This window comes from Myxocyprinus asiaticus, chromosome 3, assembly GCF_019703515.2.
Source record: "Myxocyprinus asiaticus isolate MX2 ecotype Aquarium Trade chromosome 3, UBuf_Myxa_2, whole genome shotgun sequence".
NCBI lineage: Eukaryota > Metazoa > Chordata > Actinopteri > Cypriniformes > Catostomidae > Myxocyprinus > Myxocyprinus asiaticus.
In genome coordinates, this window is record NC_059346.1 from 14,084,005 (window position 1) to 14,101,293 (window position 17,289).

The following is a 17,289-nucleotide window of genomic DNA, read 5'->3' on the forward strand; positions in this document are numbered from 1 at the left end:
GCTATTCTCTCTCAACAGCTTGACACAGAGGCAGCAGACATCCTCAATGACCTGCAAGGGAAGCTTCATTCTGTTCTAGATAGCCTGAGTGCCATGTTTTCAAAGAGGTAAACTTAATTTTCTGAATCTAAATGTTATTATTGCAGTGTTCGTGCAAGCACTGCTTACAGATGTCACCTTTGTCATTGTAGTTTTTCAAAGAAACTTACAATATATCACCATTGCAGTTGCAGTGTTTTTGGAAACTCAATAACACTATGAAGCATGTATATACAGTATAGTACATTATGAAAATATTCTTAATGTATTCATAATGCCTTATAATACGCCTTAGGTTCTCGTGAAAATGTGTTACTTCAGTTATAATACATTATAATACTTAGATTTCTATGGTTATGCTTTTAAAGAGTAATGCATTAAAACACATAATCATCATCAAATTATTCATGTATTATATTCTTTAAAAGTGTAACTTTGAAATAGTAGTATAATGCAATTATAACTAAGGAAAAATATAAGTAATTAATTACAGTCAGCTGGTCATAATTGCAAAATAAACAATGCAAGAACCTGTCTGACTGTACATTATCCCATTTATTACACATCATCTTAATAAACAAATTAATATACATGAAATAGTGAGTTTAATTTAAACTATTTAATTTTGTGAGAAGAAAGAGATCTCAGTGTAATACAAGAGACATGAAACTAGCACAGTAATGTTGGAAATTGGTTGCCTGGGATTGGATAAAAATGTGTATAGGCATTATGAAAACATTTGTAATCTTTATTTCCCCTTACCACACTCTCTCTCCGTCTCTATGCTGCATATAGTTTCCAGGCCCGTATAAATGTCTGCATGCGGCAGATGGCGGAGATCGTGTACCAGATAAAAGGTCCTCTAAATCAGAACACTCGTAACACAGCAGAGGCTGATGCGGATAACGCTCTGAGACCACTTATGGAGTTCCTTGATGCAAAGTCAGTTCAGCTCATCTCCCTTCAATTGCGTTTGGTTTCAAATGTGTTGTCATGATGAATGCCTATTTCTATTACTTGGCTTGTTTGGCAAATGAAGCATAATAAAATAACTTGTCATTAGATGAACGTTACTACAGCAAAATTCTCCCAAATGCCCCAGACTGCCACATTTCATACACTATATTGCCAAAAGTATTCGCTCACCCATCCAAATAATTGAATTCAGGTGTTCCAATCACTTCCATGGCCACAGGTGTATAAAATGAAGCACCTAGGCATGCAGACTGCTTCTACAAACATTTGTGAAAGAATGGGCCGCTCTCAGGAGCTCAGTGAATTCCAGCGTGGTACTGTGATAGGATGCCACCTGTGCAACAAGTCCAGTCGTGAAATTTCCTCACTACTAAATATTCCACAGTCAACTGTCAGTGGTATTATAACAAAGTGGAAGCGATTGGGAATGACAGCAACTCAGCCACGAAGTGGTAGGCCACGTAAAATGACAGAGCGGGGTCAGCGGATGCTGAGGCGCATAGTGCGCAGAGGTCGCCAACTTTCTGCAGAGTCAATCGCTACAGACCTCCAAAGTTCATGTGGCCTTCAGATTAGCTCAAGAACAGTGCGTAGAGAGCTTCATGGAATGGGTTTCCATGGCCGAGCAGCTGCATCCAAGCCATACATCACCAAGTGCAATGCAAAGCGTCGGATGCAGTGGTGTAAAGCACGCCGCCACTGGACTCTAGAGCAGTGGAGACGCGTTCTCTGGAGTGACGAATCACGCTTCTTAATCTGGCAATCTGATGGACGAGTCTGGGTTTGGCTGTTGCCAGGAGAACGGTACTTGTCTGACTGCATTGTGCCAACTGTGAAGTTTGGTGTAGGGGGATTATGGTGTGGGGTTGTTTTTCAGGAGCTGGGCTTGGCCCCTTAGTTGCAGTGAAAGGAACTCTGAATGCTTCAGCATACCAAGAGATTTTGGACAATTCCATGCTCCCAACTTTGTGGGAACAGTTTGAGGATGGCCCCTTCCTGTTCCAACATGACTGCGCACCAGTGCACAAAGCAAGGTCCATAAAGACATGGATGAGTGAGTTTGGTGTGGAAGAACTTGACTGGCCTGCACAGAGTCCTGACCTCAACCCGATAGAGCACCTTTGGGATGAATTAGAGCGAAGACTGCGAGCCAGGCCTTCTTGTCCAACATCAGTGTCTGACCTCACAAATGCGCTTCTGGAAGAATGGTCAAAAATTCCCATAAACACACTCCTAAACCTTGTGGAAAGCCTTCCCAGAAGAGTTGAAGCTGTTATAGCTGCAAATGGTGGGCCGACATCATATTAAACCCTATGGATTAAGAATGGGATGTCACTTAAGTTCATATGCGTCTAAAGGCAGATGAGCGAATACTTTTGGCAATATAGTGTATGTTAAAACGCCATAATGCTACTCTTTGACCAATAACTGCATGACTGTTGCATGTGTTCAGCCTTAGCATCTTTGCCGACATATGTGAGAAGACGGTGTTGAAGCGTGTGCTGAAAGACCTCTGGAGGAACGTTTTGATCTGCATGGAGAAAACCATTGTGTTGCCTCAAAGCAGCGACAGTATCGTGAGTTAATTTAAAAACACAACTCATAGGAATAAATTTAGTGCAAACTCTATTTGTGTTAATTTTCCCTCAAAACTCTTAAGAACTGTTTCTTTTGCTTCCACAACACCATAAATATTGTTTGTTACTTTGCTAGTAAAAAAGCTGTAAATATCAATGCTTTATTATTATTATTTGAATTGTGTCAGTATACTAACACACTCCCTTTAGACATTTAAGACCTTAATATCACAGTGATTTCATTCAGTCACAATCTTGGTAGTCAGAAATGTTTGCTTTTTTCACCACAGGGAGCTCAACTTTTTACCGCCGCTAAGGAACTCTCTAAACTAAAGGTATTATATTTACATGTATTCATTTAGCAGACGCTTTTACCCAAAGCAACTTAAAATGAGGAACACAACATGATCCATTCTAAATAGCTAATAATATGAGAATTTTCTTGAAGAAAATGAGAGATATAAGTGAAAGTTTACCTATCTACCCTAAATACACTGGTAAAACCATAAAAATGATATATACTGTATAGGCTGCTTTATTTAGAGTTATAATCTATATCTTAAAGCAGTATGTGTGGCTAATCCTTGTTGATCCGTAATGCATAATTTGCATTATGTTTGTCATAGGGAGGGGTGGAACCGAAGAGCTTGTCACCCAGACAATGTGTGATCATGGAGGTGGCACTGGATGCAATCAAGGTGTGTTGGTGGAGATGGCATGCCCACCAAGTTACAACATGCTTTAGTTTTGACTGTCTGTATTAGAACAGAACCATCATGCCAAGTCAACGTGCTGCACACTGAGTTTTTGGGTTTGTTGGTTTGGTGCATCATCGTAGCATGTGTGGGTAGAAGTGAGAATTGCACGAGTTCGAGAAACCTGCCCATTATGAGCAGGACAACTTACACGGAAGGAAATATATAAGTGTTTCAGTGTCAGGAATGAACTTTTTTTATTTAAGGAATATTCCGGGTTCAATAAAAGTAAAGCTCGATCGACAGTATTTGTGGCATAATGTTGGATACCAACTTGACCCTCATTTTCTTAAAAAAAAAAAAAAACAGTGTAACAGTGAGGCACTTACAATGGAAGTGAATGGGGCCAATTCTTAAATGTTAAAATAGTAACTTTTTCAAAAATAAAGCTACAAGATGTAAACAATATGTATGTTAACATGATTTTAGTGTGATACAATCGCTTAGTAACATTTTCTGTGTAAAGTTATATCCGATTTTACAACTACGTTGCCATGATGACGTAAGGCTGTAAACCCTAAAACGACATTAAAAATGAAGATTTATACAACTTTAAAGCTCAAATAATACACAGGTTTTAACAGTTAATTTAAGTGCTTTTATAAAATGATAAACTTCACAAAATTGGCCCCATTCACTTCCATTGTAATTGTTTCACTGTAAACTTGATTTTTGCTTTTTTTTTTTTTTTTAAAGAAAAGGAGGGACGAGTCTAAATTATTTTTTGTGATGATAAAACATTATGCTACAAATTCTGTCAATTGAGGTTAAAGGAATAGTTCACCCAAAAATGGAAATTTGCTGATAATTTACTCACCCTCAAGCTATCCAAGATGTATCGGAGTTTCTTTCTTCATCAAAACAGAATTTAAGATTTTTAGGATTTCATTGCAGGCCTCCTCCTTCAAACAATGCAAGTGAATGTACTCCATTATTTGTCGGTCCAAAATGCATATTTAGGGTGCATCAAAATAATCCACACGACTCCAGTCGACAAATAAAGTTCTTCTGAGCCCAAAAGATTGATTATTTTTAGAAACAAAACAATACTTATATACTTTTTAACTACAAATGTTCGCTTCCGTACATCTCCGTGAGATGTACGGGATGACGAGGGATGATGTAAGCTCATTGGTAAGGTCACGTGGAGGAGGCGGCAGGAAGCGCATCATTGTTTACATTTACATTTATGTATTTGGCAGATGCTTTTATCCAAAGTGACTTACAGTATACTTATTACAGGGACAATCCCCCTGGAGCAACCTGGAGTTAAGTGCCTTGCTCAAGGACACAATTGTGATGGCTGTGGGGATCGAACCACCAACCTGATCTGATTACCAGTTATGTGCTTTAGTCCACTACGCCACCACCATATTGTTTACAAGAGAAACTTGTACAGACCACAAACCAAGCGCCGTTCACAAACCAAAACAGTCCAAAACAATTTCAAAACAATATAAAATAAAAAATCATTTCTAAATAATAATAATAAAAAAACATTACTGCAGTAAATAACCATCCTTTATTTTGGAGCAATGCCATTGCGTTATCAGCTTGTGCTTTTTCTTTAGCAGAAATATATAGGCTATATGACTGTCAGGAATTCAAGCCACACAAGTTGTAGTTAGTGAAACCAAGTGCGAGAGAGTTTACTGAGATTCACAGGTTTTACAGGGTTTACACAGTGAGATCAATGGTACAGGTGATATCACACAGAAGAGAAGCTTCACAAACTTATTTATGCAGGCAGTGATGAGTGAGTGAATTGATTGCCGGTGTGGTGAATTAGAAATCGAGTGATGAGGAACGGAGCGCTGAGGGAGGTGCAGAGATCGAGGGAGGCGTGACACTGACAAAGTTTTCACACATACCTGAGTTCGCTGGAAAAACAGCACAGGAACAGCCGATGAATTCAGATATCGACCCTTTGTTTCTTTCGATGATCTGAAATCCTCAGGGGTAAAATGTTCACTGCACACCCTCCAATATTTGAGAGTATGTAGGGGTGTACTGATATCCAGGTTCAGTGTGATAAGCCAGAGCTTCAATCACTCATGATCATGTATAAGCAATCGATGAAAAGTTTGTTTTTCCCAATGTGCATTTTCTTTGGGGTTTCTGAAGGTTGAAGCATCCAGGATACACACGGCAAATGACCAATACAAATCTACAGCAAAGACAATTCAACTTTTGTACAGCGCTGCTGCTCTTGTAAACAATGACACGCTTCCTGCAGCCGCCTCAACGTGACACGTGACCTTACCAACGAGCTTACGTCATCCCTCTCATGAGCGTGTGTCACAGAGATGTACAGAAGTGAACATTTGTAGTTAAAAATATATAAGTATTGTTTTGTTTTTGGAGTCGTGTGGATTATTTTGATGCACCCTAAATATGCATTTTGGACCGTCAAAAAATGGAGTACATTCACTTGCATTGTTTAGAGGAGGAGGCCTGAAATGAAATCCTAAAAATCTTAAATTCTGTTTTGATGAAGAAAGAAACTCAGATACATCTTGGATGGCCTGAGGGTGAGTAAAGTATCAGCAAATTTTTATTTTTGGGTGAACTATTCCTTTAACTTCTTTTGAACCAGAACATTCCTTTAAGGGGCAATAATTGCCCCCTGCAGTTGATTCTCCTTTATGATACTACTTTATTCTAACATATAACACAAAGCTTGTTACCCATTTATGTAAAATACTTCAATTGAATTAATTAATTGAAATGGTCATTACAGTCTCTCAACCCATTACTTGATATATTCAATGTTAGATAACTTCAGGCCTCGGAGAGGCGTTTATTTTAAATAATAAAAAACAGAAAACATCCAAAAAGGGGAATAAATTGTCCAAGGGGGGATAAGTATATAAAATAAAAGGGGAATCTGAGGTCCTAGAGGAGGGGCGACGATGATCCAAGGGAGGAGCGTGTTGTTCCATCACAAATCTAGGGCAATTTTGTCACTTTGGTGCCATTTGTGTCCCAAGCCCTAGTTAATTTCTGACCTTGTGTCAAAAGAAGCACTGTTTTTACGATTTTATTTGTTAATTCTACTCTTAAAAAATAAAATAAACTGTATTTTCTCTCTCTCTCTGTTTCTCTTATCTGGTTAGCTGTTCTTCCATGCTGGTGGGAATGGTTTAAAGAAAGCATATCTGGAGAAGAGCCCTGAGCTGTCATCGCTGCGTTATGCTCTCTCCCTCTACACGCAGACCACAGATGCTCTTATCAAGACATTTGTGACAACACAACATGCTCAGTGTGAGATGAAAGCACACACAAATATCCTGTTGCTCACTTTTCTCAAACCTTGCACACATTTTTAACAATTGGCAGACTGATCTATTTAAAAAAATTAAACCTTTTTTCTTCTCTCACTCAGGCCAAAATGGTATGGGCATCAGGATCACCCCCAAAGAGAATGTTCGACCTGACAGAGGTGGGCTGAATATTCATTCATATTTTACTCTTTGATGTGCGAGGATCCTCTTCTGTCTATCTCTCACTCTCACTCTCTCTGACACAATATTTTCATATCTGTACTGTAACTTCATATGACTTTAACAATCTTAAACAGATTGTTTAATAAGCTGACAATGTGTAAGGTCATGTAAGCACTTTAAACAATGTTCTTTAAAAGGGAATTAATTTCTCCACACCTAGAGTTTTGCTTTTCATGTAAACACCTTTATTTCACATATATCACTTTGTTCTTGTGGTAATGTTCATTTACATTTTGACATCAAGGCTAGAGCAAAAACAGATATCTTCCAAAATAGCATGTAAAAATGGTCAGGTTTTTATTATTAGCTGTTTTATGATAGTTATCAGTGTTTTGTTGAAATGTAAACACACAAAATAGTCTTGTTCAGAACCTGTGCCTGCAGAAACCCCAAAAGAAACACATCCCCTCTTCCTTTGCATGTTGGTTTATTAAGTATTTTGACTAACTACCAATCAGGTGTAGTACTTTCTGCTTGATTTATACCATATCAGTTTTACCAGTACATTTTACAATATTTAGATGCATTTTGTCGATTTTCCACCAAATTCAGCACAGATAATGTGAAAAGTGCACTGATTCTGTGTAACCTTAATGATGAGTACCATGTTGAATGAACAGTATTTTATTAAAGTGGAGTGGTTTGATTAACAGCCTCTGGAGTTGAGCGGCCGATAGGGGAAGCAGTGATCCAGCTGGATTTGTCGCCCCCAGCTGGCAACACTGAGCTGAAACTCAACATCAGAGGTGAGAGCACTACAGTACAATGAAAAAGCTAAATTTAGAAAGGTTATCTGTGTTTTTAAAAGTGCTGTAAGTGATTTTAGCCATTCTGGAACTTCCATGAGACTGAGCCGTTGAATTAGACAAGTCCCCTCTTTCCAAAACACCGCCCTCAAAAGTTAGTCACTGAATAGTACAGTAGTCCTTCTTGTTATAGTTGTCAAACACAACAGTAGCAAAGTAGCGCCCACAGCTGTCAATTGTTAGGAATCTGAATATGACATTAAACCTGAATGATCCGCTTTAACTACTACATTATGAGAACATGCTAAATGATTGACAGGCAGAAAGGACATCAAAGTCTTCTGATTGGCTGATCATGGTCACAATTATTATTATTATTATTATTATTATTTGTTGTTTGCACAGACTACTGTTGTCACAGAGACCTGTGAGATCTCTCAGGACACTTCTTTCAGTGATATCTTTCAGGGAGAAGGAACATTTTCTGCTTAATCTTTACATAAACAATTGCTTGCAGCACCTTTAAGTAGCTGGTGAGGTAATGATAATTTAGCAGAATTCTAGTGCTGTAAATCCCCTTTGCTTTTCTTGAAATTTCTCTCTGTTTCTTTTCTCCCAGTGATTGCAGTAAATGACATAAAATGGCAGACCTCAGGGATGTTTCGTCCATTTGTTGAGGTTAACCTGGTCGGCCCACAGCTTACAGAGAAGAAACGAAAGTTTACAACCAAATCTAAAAACAACTGCTGGACGGCAAAGTACAATGAGGCCTTCCAGTTGTGAGTAAAAACTCAAAACTCTACATGTTATTAATTTAAAGTTTTGGTTTGAAACACCAATCTTCTTCTTTCAGCTGCTCCCGTTAGGGGTCGCCACAGCAGATCATCCATCTCCATCTCACTCTGTCCTCTGCATCTACCTCTGTCACACCAACCTCCCGCATGTCCTCCCTCACCACATCCATAAACCTCCTCCTTGGTCTTCCTCTTTTCCTCCTGCCTGGTGGTTCCATCCACAGCACTCTTCTCTCGATATACCCCGCATCCCTCCTCTGCACATGCCCAAACCATCTCAATCTCACCTCTCTCACTTTGTCTCCAAACCGTCCTACCTGCGCTGTCCCACTAATATTCTCATTTCGAATCCTGTCCAGCCTTGTCACTCCCAACAAAAATCACAGCATTTTCAACTCTGCCACCTCCAGCTCCGCCTCCTGTCTTTTTGTCAGCGCCACCGCCTCCAAACCTCCAAATAGCTGGTCTCACTACCCTCTTGTAAACTTTCCCTTTCACTCTTAAAGATATCCTTCTATCACAAATCACTCCTGCCACTCTTCTCTATCCACTCCACCCTGCCTGCACACTTCTCTGCCACACTCTCTATTACTTTGGACAGTTGACCCCAAGTATTTAAACTCCTCCAACTTCACCACGTCTGCTCCTTGCAACTGCACCATTTCGCCGCCCTCCCTCTCATTAAGCTTATGTACTCCGTCTTGCTCCTACTAACTTTCATTCCCCTTCTCTCCAGTGCATACCTCCACCTCTCCAGGCTCATCTCAACCTGCTCCCTACTCTCACTACAGATCACAATGTCATCTGCGAACATCATGTCCATGGAGACTCCTGTCTGATCTCATCCTGTCCATCACCATTGCAAACATTGCGATCCTTGATGTAATCCCACCTCCACCTTGAACCAGTCTGTCATTCCTACCACGCACCTCACCGCTGTCACACTGTCCTCATATATATCCTGCACCACCCTCACAAACTTCTCTGCCGCTACCGACTTCCTCATACAGTACCACAACTCTTCTCTTGGCACCCTGTCATTCGCTATCTCTAAATCCACAAACATGCAATGCAGCTCCTTCTGGCCTTCGCATCTGTCGTGCTCTTTCTTGGCATGAAACCAAATTACTGCTCACAGATCATCACCTCTCCTCTCAGCCTAGCTTCCACTACTCTTTCCCATAACTTCATGGTGTGACTGATCAACTTTATGCCTCTGTAATTAGCGCAGCTCTGCACATTTCCCTTATTCTTAAAAAATCATTACCAGTACACTTCCTGTCCACTCCTCAGGCATTCTCTCACTTGCCAAGGTTTTGTTAAACAATCTGGTTAGAAACTCCACTGCCATCTCTTCTAAACATCTCCATGCCTCCACTGGAATGTCATCTGGACCAACCACCTTTCACTCTTCATCCTCTTCGTAGCTGTCCTCACTTCGTCCTTACTAATCCCCTGCACTTCCTGATTCACTATCTCCACATCATCCAACCTTCTCTCTCTCTCTCTCTCTCATTTTCTTCATTCATCAGCTCCTCAAAGTACTCCATCCACCTTCTCAACACAGTCTCCTCACTTGTCAGCACATTTCCATCTGCATTCTTTATCACTGTAACCTGCAGCACATCTTTCCCAGTTCGGTCCCTCTGTCTGGCCAATTGGTACACGTCCTTTTCTCCTTCCTTAGTGTCCAACTTCTCATACAGCTTGCCATATGCCTTTTCCTTAGCCTTCGCCTCTTCACCTTGCGCCACATCTCCTTGTACTCCTGTTTACTTTCTTCATCTCTCTGACTTTCCCAATTCTTTTTCACCAACCTCCTTATGCTTTACTGTACTTCCTCATTCCACAACCAAGTCTCTTTGCGTTCCTTCCTCTGTCCAAATGTCACACCAAGTACCTCCTTAGCTGTCTCCCTCACCACTTCTGCAATAGCTGCCCAGTCTTCCAGCACCTCTTCACCACCACCCAGCACCTGTTTCACCTCCTCTCTAAATTTCACACAGCAGTCATCCTCTTTCAGCTTCCAAAATATGATTCTTGGTTCAGTCCTCACTCTCTTCCTCTTCTTCACTTCCAAAGTCATCCTACAGACCACCATCCGATGCTGTCTAGCTACATCATCCCCTGCCACCACCTTACAGTCTCTAATCTCTTTCAGTTTTTATCTCCTGCATAGGACATAGTCCACTTGTGCGCACCTTCCTCCACTCTTATACGTCACCCTGTGCTCCTCCTCAAAATATGTATTCACCACTGCCATTTCCATCCTTTTTGCAAAATCTACCACCATCTGCCCTTCCACATTCCACTCCTTGACACTGTACCTACTCATCACCTACTCATCACCTTTGTTCCCTTCACCAACATGCCCATTGAAGTCCACTCCAATCACCACTCTTTCTTTCTTGGGTACAACCTGCACCACTTCATCTAACTCACTCCAAAATCTTCTTTCTCCTCCATCTCACACCCCACTTGCGGGGCATATGTGCTGATGACATTTATCATCACCCCTTCAATTTCCAGCTTCACACTCATCACTGTCAGATACTCTCTTCACCTCCAATACACTCTTAATATACTCTTCCTTCAGGATTTCCCCTACACCATTTCTCTTTCCATCCACACCATGGTAGAACAGTTTGAACTCACCTCTGATGCTCCTGGCCTTACTCTCCTTCCACTTGGTCCCTCGTACACACAGTATGTCTACCTTTCTCTGCTCCATCATATCAGCCAGCTCTCTCCTTTTACCAGTCATAGTGCGAACATTCAAAGTTCCAACTCTCACCTCCACACTCTTACCCTTCCTCCTTACTCTTACCCCCCTCTCCTCCTCCTCTTTCACCCAACAGTAGCATAGTTTCCACCAGTACCCTGCTGGCCAACAGTACCGGTGGCGGTCATTGGTAACCCGGGCCTCGACTGATCCAGTATGGAACTTAGGTTTATGATCCACATATTTGATTTGGCACAGGTTTTACGCTGGATACCCTTCCTGACGCAACCCTCCCCATTTTATCTGGGCTTGGGACCAGCACTAAGACTGCACTGGCTAGTGCAACCCCAGTGGCTGGTTTTGAAACACCAATTTTTTTTTTTTTTCACATTTACTGTGTAAATCCGCAATTGTAAATTTAGGTTGATTTCTATGTGAAATGTAAATAGTTGTTGCTCTTTGGCAATATCAAAATATTACCCTATTTGATTGAGCCCAACCAATGGTGTGAGCTTTTGGCGGGACTATCTGTTTTGAATGACCAATGGAAGACAGGGGGACTGTCCGGAAATCGTAAACCTGTTTAAAACCGTTTTTACCATTTTGTTTGGAGATGTCAGTGGTTTAGAAAGTACACAGTCTAGCTTTAAATGTGGAGTTTGTAATTTTTGTGCTACAAGTGGCACCAATTACTTACTAATTTATCTGGAGCTCGACAGTAATGAGTTCACTTTTGTGGCAATACCTTGAGTAAAGCTGAACAGCTTACTACAAGTAGCCACACCCCAAACTCAAGCTATAGGTTGAGCTAGAAAGGGATCGGTGTTGCTGAGCAGGCCGCTCAAAATATAAACATCAATGTTTTGATAGTTCCTGGGAGGCTCAGTGTTTATACTTTTGGGAGAGGTAAACCCACATATGGCTTACTTATAGTTGTCAATGAACAATAAACTGGGATAGTAGAATGTATTTTGACATCAAAAAAGTGACATACTTAACCTTTAAACTGTAGTTATTTTATTAATTTTATGGTTACATAGCGTACATGGTTAGTAGAAAAGACAATAACATTTATGTTAACTAATGTGTCATCTTGTTGATGTTATATTACTAAGAATGATACATTAGTGTATTTTATCCCTCTTATCATAACCTCATCTCTCTCTCTCTCTCTCTCTCTCTCTCTCTCTCTCTCTCGCTCTCTCTCAGTGTGTTGGGAAAAGGTATGAGTCTGGACTGTTATGAGATTCAGATAACTGTAAAGGATTACTGTTTCGGGCGTGCTGACCGGGTAGTTGGGATCGCAGTACTGCAGTTGCGTGACGTAGCAGACCGGAAGAGCTGCGTGTGCTGGTGTCCTTTGGGCCCACGTATCAACATGGACGAAACTGGGACAACTGCACTACGAATCCTCTCTCAGCGTTCAGCTGATGAGGTCGCCAAAGATTTTGTCAAACTGAAATCTGAAACTAGACCAGTTGAGGAGGGCAGGTGAAGATACGAAGAAGAGAAAGCAGGTTGACTTCTTCAGTCGGTTATAATGATAAAAACTGACTTGTTAAAATAGACTTAAAGAGAGAAGAAAGGAATAGAGAAGCATTAGACTTTGATAATATTGGGCAGTGTGACTGACAAATGACTTCCTGACTATATCTGACAGACAAACACACACAATCATAAACTGTACACAAAAGGACCCACACTGTTTCTGAAATTGTGTATGTTTATTTAAAGCCTTAAAAGTTACGTAACTGTTTGACTGGCTTTGCATCTGTGTTTAAGACGGTCGACTATGCTAGATGAGGTGATTGCAATGAGAAGAGAGTAGCAGAAAGTTATAATTGTGAAGAATTACATAATTTGAGGTTATTTAAAGCATATCAGGCTTTGTGATTAAATATTACCTGCCACATTTCAGAAAATGCGTATGCCACATTTCAAATATAAGAAGGCCCGAGAGTTATTTTGCCAAATCAGAAGTCTCATTCCACAGTGTTCTTTGTGGCCTTCTGAGTAGGAGGAGTCTTATAGAAGGGGAAGTGGTCTAAAAATAATCATTTTCATTAATCCCATCATTGGCTGCTCAACCTCTGACTGACATAAATGCACATTTAGAAACACACTCTTTTTCATTGGTCTAATCACTAATATGCTCATAAATTCATAATGATAGGAATGTGATATCTTGAAAGATATTTCTGTTCAACTTGTGGTAAAACTATTTCAAAGACAATTGTCATTTCCATTAGTTTGGAAGAGATTTTCATTTGTTAATGAATGGCCAAAAAAATAAATAACTAAAATACATCCATAGACCAATCAGTAGTGCCAGCCAATGAGATGGGAGGTATGAAAATGTGTTTACCTTGTGCCAAGTAGTTTGTATGCTCACTTTTTTGGGGTCTAATGGAGGTGTGTATTTTGTTTTTGTTTGTTTTGTTTTTTTCTTTATTGGATATATGCACAACCAAACAGATGTACACATAATCTGTGAAGTAGATCACTACGTGTGCACGTATTAAGTGTAAAAAGTTCAAATAAGAGTTTTTGGTCATGTTTTATTCGTGTTTTGTTAAAATGTGGGAAGCTATTTATGTATTTTAAACAATGAACAAGATCATAGGGATTGAATATAACTTGTATCGATATTTGGAATTGTTTATAAACGATTTATGAATGAATCTCTTTGTGTGTTTTTTCCATTTAAATTTTTGATTCTGAATGTCATCACTTTACTACTAAGCAGAAGAATTCTAAACTTAATTGGAACAAATAATTGATGCTGGATGTGTCTATACATATGTACAGTACCAGTCAAAAGTGTGGGCACACCTACTAATTCTGTTTTATTACTATTTTCCACTTTTTTAGTATAACAGTGAAATCATTAAAACTATGAAATGACAAATGGAAGAATGAGTATTACTATGCACTGAAGTATACGCCCTTTCCCTACTTTGTTTTTTATATCCTACACTCACTCTCTCACTCTAACTCTCAATATGGAACTTACTTTCAAATCACTTCCTCTATTCTGTTTTCTTTAATAAATAACAGCAGAAGCATGTCAGTTACAGTATATTTGATAGTGTTCCTCTTCTCTTTAGAAGTTCCTCTAGAGAAATCTGATTCAGGTATGGCATTGTCACCCTCAATGGGCTTGTTGTTTGGAACCACCAGACCATTTCCTTCCTCTAACCCCACCTTGAGTGATATGACCATTTTTAAAAGTCCAGTTTTAAAAGTCATTCATTGCACCAGAGGAATGGCCTTCAATAATGTTATTGAAACTGTGCTTTCTGTTGAATACTGATATGTATTTACTGATAGGCAAATAAAATTGTGACATTTGTATAAAAGGGATAATTCACCCAAAAATGATAATTCTCTTATCCCTCATGCCACCCCAGATGTGTGACTTTTTTTCTTCTGCAGAACAAAAATTATGATTTTTAGAAGAATATCTCAGTTCTGTAGGTCCATACAATGCAAGTGAATGGTGACCAGATCTTTGATGCTACAAAAAGTAGATAAAGTCTGCATAAACATAATCCATCTTACTCCAGTGGTCTAATCAATGTCTTCTGAAGCGATCCAGTTGGTTTTGTGTGAGAACAGACCAAAATGTAACTCCTTTTTCACAGTACATCTTGACAGCAGTCTCCTTGGCGATCATGATTTCAAGCTTGATTACACTTCCTGTAGTGTCGTAAGTGCTCTGTGCATGCGTCAAGCTTTAGGAAGTGTAATCGAGCTTGAAATCATGATTGTGCCTAGAGACTGCAATGGCCAGATGTACAGTGAAAAAGCAGTTATATTTTGATCTGTTCTCACCCAAAACCAACTGGATCGCTTCAGAAGACATTGATTAAACCACTGGAGTCTATAGGATTATGTTTATGCTGACTTAACATAATTTTTGGAGCTTCAAATGCCTGATCACCATTCATTCCATTGAAAGGACCTACAGAGCTGAAATATTCTTCTAAAAATTTGCAGACAAATTAAAGTCATACATATACACAATTTAGATGGCATGAGGGTGAGTAAATGATAAGAGAATTTTAATTTTTGGGTGAACTAACCCTTTAAATTTGTGTGTCTTGCTCAACTAATTTCTCACATTTTTGAGGCAGTTTAAGGTCATCAATCCATAAACAAGGTATTTGGATGTTTTTTCATTAGCTTTGTTGATCATTTTGGTTTTCCAACAGATGGAGAATTGTTTATTCCAAGTATAATCAAAACTGATAAGCATGAATGCTTTTATAAATGTTTATGCATGGAATTGGACACTATTTAATTACTTCAAGTACTCTGTGTGTGTGGCATGTGTTTGAGTGTGTATTTTAGGAGTTTGGATAAAGATATGGTTATAGAAGATGGATTTTCTTTTTTTAATGGGTTCATAAGGTAAACTGTAACCCTTTCCTTTTGTAAAATGCAGTGACCTCTAGAAGTATTTATACCCTTTAGTCACACAAATGCCTGAATGTTAATGCAGGAGAAACAAAGTATAAAACCAACTGGCATATGGAAACAAATTATGCTAGACCTTTTTTCAGAACTATCTTTACCTTTCATAGCCATTTTTGGATTTTCTTTTATGCAACTGGCCTCAAGGCACTAACCTTTCTATATATATATATATATATATATATATATATAAGGTTGTGCTCAAAAGTTTGCATACCCTGGCAGAAATTGTGAAATTTTGGCATTGATTTTGAAAATATGACTGATCATGCAAAAAACTGTCTTTTATTTAAGGATAGTGATCATATGAAGCCATTTATTATCACATAGTTGTTTGGCTCCTTTTTAAATCATAATGATAACAGAAATCACCCAAATGGCCCTGATCAAAAGTTTACATACCCTTGAATGTTTGGCCTTGTTACAGACACACAAGGTGACACACACAGGTTTAAATGGCAATTCAAGGTTAATTTCCCACACCTGTGGATTTTTAAATTGCAATTAGTGTCTGTGTATAAATAGCCAATGAGTTTGTTAGCTCTCACGTGGATGTACTGAGCAGGCTAGATACTGAGCCATGGAGAGCAGAAAAGAACTGTCAAAAGACCTGCATAACAATCAAATCAAATCACTTTTATTGTCACACAACCATATACACAAGTGCAATAGTGTGTGAAATTCTTGGGTGCAGTTCCGAACAACATAGTAGTCGTGACAGTGTTGAGACTATTTACAATAAACATCAGATTTACAACACAATTTAAAATCTAATACACACATAATTACACACAACACAATATACAAATAATAACATACAATATAGAATACACATTATACAATAAAAAAGTATATATAGTATATATATAGAATGTACAGTAGGTTGTATTGTACTGTATTGACAATTCAGGCTGTTGGTTGATAGTAAGTTGTTAAGAGAGAATATAATATAATAATAATATAATTTATGACAGTCTGGTGTGAGATATAAGAGTAAGAGTAATAAAGTGCAGTGCTGATGTATTTTGATCGTGGGAGATCAAGAGTTCAAAAGTCTGATTACTTGGGGGAAGAAGCTGCCATGAAGTCTGCTGGTGCGGGTCCTGATGCTGCGATACCGCCTGCCTGATGGTAGCAGTGAGAACAGCCCATGGCACGGGTGGCTGGAGTCTCTGATGATCCTCCGAGCTTTTTTCACACACCGCCTGGTATATATGTCCTGGAGGGGGGGAAGCTCACCTCCGATGATGTGTCTGGCAGTTCGCACCACCCTTTGCAGTGCTTTGCGGTCGCATCACCATCTTTTTCCAGAGCAGCCTGCATTTCTCCTGAGGTTACCTGTGGGTTTTTCTTTGTATCCCGAACAATTCTTCTGGCAGTTGTGGCTGAAATCTTTCTTGGTCTACCTGACCTTGGCTTGGTATCAAGAGATCCTGAATTTTCCACTTCTTAATAAGTGACTGAACAGTACTGACTGGCATTTTCAAGGCTTTGGATATCTTTTTATATCCTTTTCCATCTTTATAAAGTTCCATTACCTTGTTACACAGGTCTTTTGACAGTTCTTTTCTGCTCCCCATGGCTCAGTATCTAGCCTGCTCAGTGCATCCACATGAGAGCTAACAAACTCATTGACTATTTATACACAGACACTAATTGCAATTTAAAATGGCACAGGTGTGGGAAATTAACCTTGAAT

The 17,289-nt window shown here is 39.3% G+C and overlaps 1 protein-coding gene across 3 annotated transcripts in view; it reads left to right on the forward strand.

Moving 5' to 3' along the window:
- Positions 1–13,781, forward strand: part of LOC127418384 (protein unc-13 homolog B-like) — a 69,160-nt gene extending 55,379 nt beyond the window's left edge. For all 3 annotated transcript variants that reach the window (XM_051659033.1, XM_051659042.1, XM_051659050.1), the window contains 10 exons: positions 19–107; positions 835–981; positions 2,468–2,591; positions 2,882–2,926; positions 3,218–3,289; positions 6,463–6,610; positions 6,732–6,788; positions 7,506–7,598; positions 8,218–8,377; positions 12,324–13,781. In XM_051659033.1, coding sequence (XP_051514993.1) covers positions 19–107; positions 835–981; positions 2,468–2,591; positions 2,882–2,926; positions 3,218–3,289; positions 6,463–6,610; positions 6,732–6,788; positions 7,506–7,598; positions 8,218–8,377; positions 12,324–12,609 — 1,221 coding nt within the window. In that variant the 3' untranslated portion in view covers positions 12,610–13,781. The remainder of the gene's footprint in view (positions 1–18; positions 108–834; positions 982–2,467; positions 2,592–2,881; positions 2,927–3,217; positions 3,290–6,462; positions 6,611–6,731; positions 6,789–7,505; positions 7,599–8,217; positions 8,378–12,323) is intronic.
- The last annotated feature ends 3,508 nt before the right edge of the window (positions 13,782–17,289 follow it).